The 6,887-nt window shown below is 42.3% G+C and overlaps 1 protein-coding gene across 1 annotated transcript; it reads left to right on the top strand.

The window, feature by feature from the left end:
• Positions 1–4,901: 4,901 nt before the first annotated feature.
• LOC138896089 (uncharacterized) lies at positions 4,902–5,505 on the top strand. Its single transcript, XM_070180867.1, has 3 exons — positions 4,902–4,961; positions 5,113–5,196; positions 5,296–5,505. Exons 1-3 carry the CDS (start codon positions 4,902–4,904, stop codon positions 5,503–5,505), a joined length of 354 nt encoding a protein of 117 aa, XP_070036968.1.
• Positions 5,506–6,887: the final 1,382 nt, after the last annotated feature.

Genomic DNA, 6,887 nt, shown 5'->3' with positions numbered 1-6,887 from the left:
TTCATGCTCAGGGTAGGGCTTAGGCTATGACATGCCTTGAATGGATTGCTAAGCTTCAAGCTGAGTTGTTTCTCCTATTTGTACCCCTCTGGGAACTATTTGTACCATATTTGAGTTATTGTTAAGATTATTCTTCCGATTGAATTTGATAAACTGCTATTTCATGATGAAATTATTTCTTTTAGCTGTGATAGAACACATTGCACATGCTACACTATATCATGTTATTTATAATAGTACAAGAGTATGAAACTTCATAATCATTGATCATGTACATGTATTCTCATATTTTGTTTTTTGTATGTTATGAGCTGGACTGGCAACCTATGACCACGCAGGGCAGATTATGATTGTTGGCACGTGAGTTATTCATGCGGTTGATATTATTGGCATGTGGGTTGTCCGTGTAACACATGCGTTGTCCATGCGAATCTAGATATTGTCCGTTGAGCACGTGAATTGTCTGTGAGATTGATAATTTTAGCACGTGAGTTGGTTGTGCAATGTTTGTATATGGATCCAACCCCTTAGGGTCACCCTATCAGTTTTCTCTCTTCATGGTGTACACGCGGATATTGAAGAAATTGATCAGTTGTTTGGTACGGATATGGAAAGGTTGAGGAAAATCGGACCAGTATTTGTTTTGGATTTGCATTTTGTCTTTACTAGCAATTTCCATGGTTTAATATCTGATTTATCTGCATATCGTCTTTCTATGATGTACCATTGACTGAACAAAGATTTTGAGTAAATGTGCACGCACACACAAATAGTCATTTCTGTTCTTTATGCTTGATCACACTACTGTTCTGTACTTGTTGGATTTATGAAACTGTACAGGTTATAGGAGGTATCATTTTTAATCTCTCGCTTCTTTTACCTCGCCGAGATTAGGGTCGGTTGTGTACATTGGGTCGGTTGTACTCATATTACACGATGCACTTAATTATCCAGATCCAGGTGTCGGACCCAGTCATCAGTAGCTGAGGCTTGTAGCAGAGCAGTTTGCTGAGAGACGAGTTAGAACTATACCGCAGTCTTGGTGTCTCTTTCCTTATGCATTGTTGTCCTTATTTCAGACAGTGTGGTACTTGGTCATTTCAGACCTGTATTCCCCGATTAGATCCATGACTCTTTATTTACAATTTTTTGGGGGGATTTATCTTGTATAAGCGGTATTTTGTTATATTGAGATTTTTTGGGGGGATTTATCTTATGTTATTCAAGCAAAATTCATTTTTTTTGTTCTTTATTGTTATGTACGGCTTGCCTATCAAGGGTGTTCCATCATGACGGGTTGAGATTTTGGATTGTGACAAGTTGGTATTAGAGCCCTAGGTTCATAGGTATTACGAGTCATGAGCAAGTTTAGTATAGTCTTGCAGATTGGTATGGAAATGCCTGTACTTATCGTCGAAAGGGTACCGAACTATTAGGAAAAACTACACTTCATTGCATTCTAGTCATGCGGATTTGTTTTTTCTAAAGTATGAAACTTGACTATTTTCTTCTCTCACAGATGGTGAGGACACATGTGACCGAATCCGCTGGACAGCCACCAGTACCACCAACTAGGGCTACGAGCGGCCGTGCTCGAGGTAGAGGTTGAGGTATGGCTTGTACTACAGTTATAGCAGCACATGTGGAGCTACCAGTCATTCCAGGTGAGGAGTAGGTGCCAGATGTTGTTGAGATGGTGGGGCCAGCTCAGGCACCAGAAGTGCCCATCGTGATTCCTGTCCATCTGAAGGCCTTAGCCCAGATTTTGATTGTGTGCACGAGTGTGGCTCAGGCGATTTCAGTTCTAGCTGCATCAGCCACTTCACAGGCTGGGAAGGTGCCTAGATTCCTGCCCTCGTACTCTAGAGGAGCTAGCTTAGGGACTCCAAACGTCGGGTGTATTGCTTGTTCAGCCGGTTGCTGCTACTCGGGCCGAGGTTGGTCCACTTATTAATGATGATGAGTAGAAGATAATAGAGCGGTTTGGGAGGCTTAATCCTCCAGGGTTTAGTAGAGCAGAGTCAGAGGATGCTCAGGATTTTCTAGATAGGTGTCAGCGGATTCTTCGCACAGCGAGACTGTGCGAGTATTTTGGACACTAGTGGGGTTGCATTTACTACTTTTCAGCTTATAGGAGCAGCTTACAAATGGTGGCAGGCTTATGAGTTTAGTAGGCAAGCCAATGCAGCGCCACTTACATGGCATGAGTTCTCAGTTCTCTTCTTAGAGAAGTTTGTCCCATCGACTCGTAGAGAGGAGTTGCCTAGGCAGTATAAGTAGCTATGCCAGGAGGGTTTTACAGTGACTCAGTATGAGATGAGGTTCGCAGATTTGGCTCGTCATGCAGTATGGTTGGTTCCCACTGAGAGGCAATTATGGTTCATTGATGGCCTCAATTATGGTTTACGATTAAGTATGGCTAAAGAGGTTGCGACGGAATCTAGGTTTGACTAGGTGGTCGATATTGTTAGATGATTAGAGCTGGTTCGCAGGCAAGAGCGTGAGGAGCGGAGGCCAACAGTCCTCATAGTTTTGTTGGTTTCAGTAGTGCCTCGTCTGGAGGCCAGTCTCATTATAGCATAAGTCGTCCTTCTAGACCCGTCAAAGTAGCTCTCCATGTGCCTCGTGGTTCTTCAGTTAGCCACGGTTCCTCCAATGCACGCCCAACTTAGTCATCATTCAGTGCATTGCCGGCACATAGTTCTTACCATGCTTCATCTGCACAAGGTTCCACAGTCAGCTATTCAGATTATCAAGGTCATCACCTCCGTTAGAGAAGAGGTTGTTTTTAGTGTGGGGACTTGAGTCATCTCAAGATAGATTGCCCTACTATTGAGTAGGGTTCCACCGTAGTGTTCGTAGCCTATGATTTTAGAACAAGCAGCTACACCACCCGCACAACCAGCTCGAGGTGGGGCTCAGTCAGTTCAAGGCTGCCCTAGATGGGTGGGGCGATCAGGCGGTGGTCAGGCCTGTTGCTACACATTTCTAGCCACGTTAAAGTCAATTGCCTTCGATGTCATGATCATCGGTATTGATTTAGTATGCCACAGGGATGCTTTGGTATTATTTGATCCTAGTTGCACTTATTCATATGTGTCATCATACTCCGCTCGTTATTCGGAGATGTCGAGCGATTCTTTACTTATGCATGATCATGTAACTACATCGATGGGTGATTCAATTATTGTGGACCGTGTATATAGGTTGTGTGTGGTGACTATTGGGGGATTGGATAAGAAAGTTGATCTTTTACTACTTAGCATGGTTGATTTCGACATGATTTTAGGCACGGATTGATTATCACCATGTCACGTTATTCAAGATTGTCACTCTAAGACAGTGAAGTTGGCGATGCCGGGGTTTCATAGAGATAAGTGGAGAGGTTCCCTGGATTATGTTCCCAGTAAAGTAATTTCATATTTGAAGGCTCGACAAATGGTTGGGAAGGAATGTCTAGCATATTTGGCCTTTGTGAGGGATGCTCTGATGCTCCTACCGTTGAGTCAGTTTCGGTAATGAGAGACTTCCCATATGTGTTTCCTGCAGACATACCGGCCATGCCACCCAATAGGGACATTGATTTTTGTATTGACCTTATGTCGAGCACTTATCTCATCTCTATTCCTTTGTATCGTATGGCACCAGCAGAGTTGTAAGAATTGAAGGAACAGTTTCAAGAGCTACTTGATAAGGGATTCATCAGGCCTAGTGTTTCGCCTTGGGGTGCACATCGATCAAATTTGTGAAGAAGAATGATGGTACTATACTGATGTGCATTGATTATAGGTAGTTGAACAAAGTTACAACTAGGAACAAGTACTCACTACAACATATTTATGACTTACTTGATCAGCTTTAAGGTGCTAGAGTGTTCTCTAAGATTGATTTGAGATCTAGGTATCACCAATGAAGATTTGTGGTTATGATATTCCAAAGACGACATTCAGGACCTGTTATGGTCACTACGAGTTTCTTGTGATGTCATTTCGGCTGACCAAGCCCCATCAGCCTTTATGCACCTGATGCACAGTGTTTTTCAGTGATATATTCATTCTTTCAACATAGTATGCATTGATGATAGATTAGTGTACTCACGCAGCCAGAAGGATCATGAGCAGCATCTGAGGATTGTACTCCAGATGTTGAGTTAGAAGAAGCAATATGCTAATTCTCAATGTGTGAGTTTTGGCTTGATTTGGTGGTATTTTAAGGCTATGTGGTATCTAGTGAGGGGATCAAGGTAGATCTGAAGAAGATTGAGGTAGTTCAGAGTTGGTCCGGACCGTCTTCAGCTACTGAGATTCGGAGTTTTCTTGGTTTGGTAGGTTATTACCATTGTTTTGTAGAGGGCTTCTCATCTATTATTGCTCTTTTGACTAGAATGACCCATAATGGTTCCCCATTCAGGTGGTTGGATGAGTGTGAGGAGAGCTTTTAGAAGCTCAAGACTGCATTGACTACATTCGCAGTGTTAGTATTGCGTACGATTTAGGATCTTACACCGTGTATTATGATGTGTCGTGTATTAGGCTTGGCACGGTGCTGATGCAGGACGGTAGGGTGATTGCCTACGCGTCTCGGCAGTTGAAGGTTCAAGAGAAGAATTACCATGTGCATGAGTTAGAGTTGGCAACTATTGCTCACGCATTTACGATTTGGAGGCACTATCTATACGATGTTCATTGTGAGGTCTATACCGATGATCGGAGTCTCCAGCACCTGTTCAAGTAGAAGGATCTTAATTTGCGACAGTGGAGATGACTAGACTTGTTGAAATACTACAATACCACTATATTATATCATCCGGGGAAGGCCAATGTAGTGGCCGATGCATTAAGTAGGAAGGCAAAAAGTATGGGCAGTTTACATATTTACCGATAGTAGAGAGGCCACTAGACATGGTTGTTCGGGCCTTGGCCAATCAGTTTGTGAGATTGCATATTTTAGAGCCTAGTCAGGTTTTTGCATGCATTGTGGCATTGTCATTTTTGTTGGAGTGAATCAAGGCTCGGTTTGATGATCCTCACTTGTTAGTGTTGAAGGATACAGTGCAACGGGGTGGTGCCGAGGAGGTTGTGATTGATTATGATGTTGTTATGCGGCTTACAGGTAGGATTTGTTCCTAATGTTGATGGATTGAGAGATTTAATCCTTGAGGAGGCTCAAATCTCCCGCTATTCCATTCACCCAAATGTCATGAAGATGTACTGTGACTTGAAACAACACTATTAGTGGTGGAGAATGAAGAATGATATCGTTGCTTATGTCTCTCGATGTTTGAATTGTCAACAGGTGAAGTATGAGCATCAGAAACCAGGAGGGTTGATTCGGAGATTAGAGATACCTGAGTGGAAGTTCGAGCGCATCACTATGGATTTTGTAGTAGGCTTTCCACGGACCTTGAAGAAATATGATGCAGTTTGGGATATTGTGGAACAGTTAACTAAATCAGCAAACTTCATTTCAGTGGTGACTTCCTATTCTGCAGAGCGGTTAGCTTAGATTTACATCCGGTAGATTATCTTCTTGAACGGCGTGCCCATTTCCATCATTTATAACTGAGGCACACAGTTCACAACGTAGTTGTAGAAAGCAGCGGAGTGAGAGTTGGGCACACGGGTTGAGTTGAGTACAACATTTTATCCTCAGACGGACGGGCAGTCCGAGCGCACTATTCAGATCATGGAGGATATGTTACGTTCCTGTGTTTTGGATTTTCGAGGTTCATGGGATTAGTTTCTTCGGTTAGCAGAGTTCGCCTACAACAACAGCTTCCAATCGAGTATCCATATGGCTCTAGATGAGGCCTGATATGCGAAGAAATATCGTTCTCCAGTTGGTTGGTTTGAGCCGGCGGAGGCTAAGTTATTGGGAACTGAATTAGTCTGTGATACCTTAGAGAAGTTAAATTTATCCAGGAGCGGCTCATAGCCTATTTATTTTGGGACCCGTCCGGAGGGACATTCGGGGTGTCACGGCCTCAGTAATTATTTTTCATTGGCATTCGTGTAGTAGAACCTTTCAATACCAGTAACATCAAACCAAGACAAACATTGGATCAAGAATACATTATCAACGATATTCAAAGTATTCATTGTAATCCTCAAGAGGAGGACTTTTTCCATAGGATGATTATAATTATATCGTTAAAATACCACTTACCACTAAAGATATCAAGTGGTAACAAAACCGAAGATACAACCAATCTGTGATGACCCAATCGGTTATTTTTTGTATTGTAGCCTATCCACCTATTTATTGCTTCTTCTTTTTCATTTTTTGTTATGTGACTTGCAGTGATAGTTGGTTTAGTTCCGGGGATGTTTCGGGTTGAATTGGGATACTTAGTCCCAAGGTTGGAAGTTTAAGTTTAAAGAGTTGACTAGAGTTTGACTTTTGTGTAGAAGGCTCCGGAATAGAGTTTTGATGGTTCCAATAGCTTCGTATGGTGATTTTGGAATTAGGCATATCTCTAGATATTGATTTGGAGGCCCGTAAATTATTTTGGCTTGAATTGGCGAATGATGGAAAGTTGAAGGTTTGGAAGGTTAAGAAGTTTGATCGGGAGTTGACTTTGTTGGTATCAGGTTCAGATTTTGGTTTCGTAAGTTGGAATAGGTCCATTATGTCATTTATGACTTGTATGCTAAATTTGAGGCTATTCGGAGTTGTTGTGGCATGATTCGACGTTAGTTTTAGAAGTTGGAAGTTCATTAGTTGTTGTTAGGCTTAAATTGAGATGTGATTCGTGATTATGGTGTTGTTTAATGTGCCTTGAGTGCTCGAGTAAGTTCGTATAGTGTATTAGGACTTATTGGTAAGTTTGAATCCCAGGGGCCTCGGGTGCGATTTGGATGATGTGCGAAACATGTTTGGACTTACTA

Source organism: Nicotiana tomentosiformis, chromosome 7, assembly GCF_000390325.3.
Source record: "Nicotiana tomentosiformis chromosome 7, ASM39032v3, whole genome shotgun sequence".
Lineage (NCBI taxonomy): Eukaryota > Viridiplantae > Streptophyta > Magnoliopsida > Solanales > Solanaceae > Nicotiana > Nicotiana tomentosiformis.
This window is presented reverse-complemented; position numbering and strand designations above follow the sequence as displayed.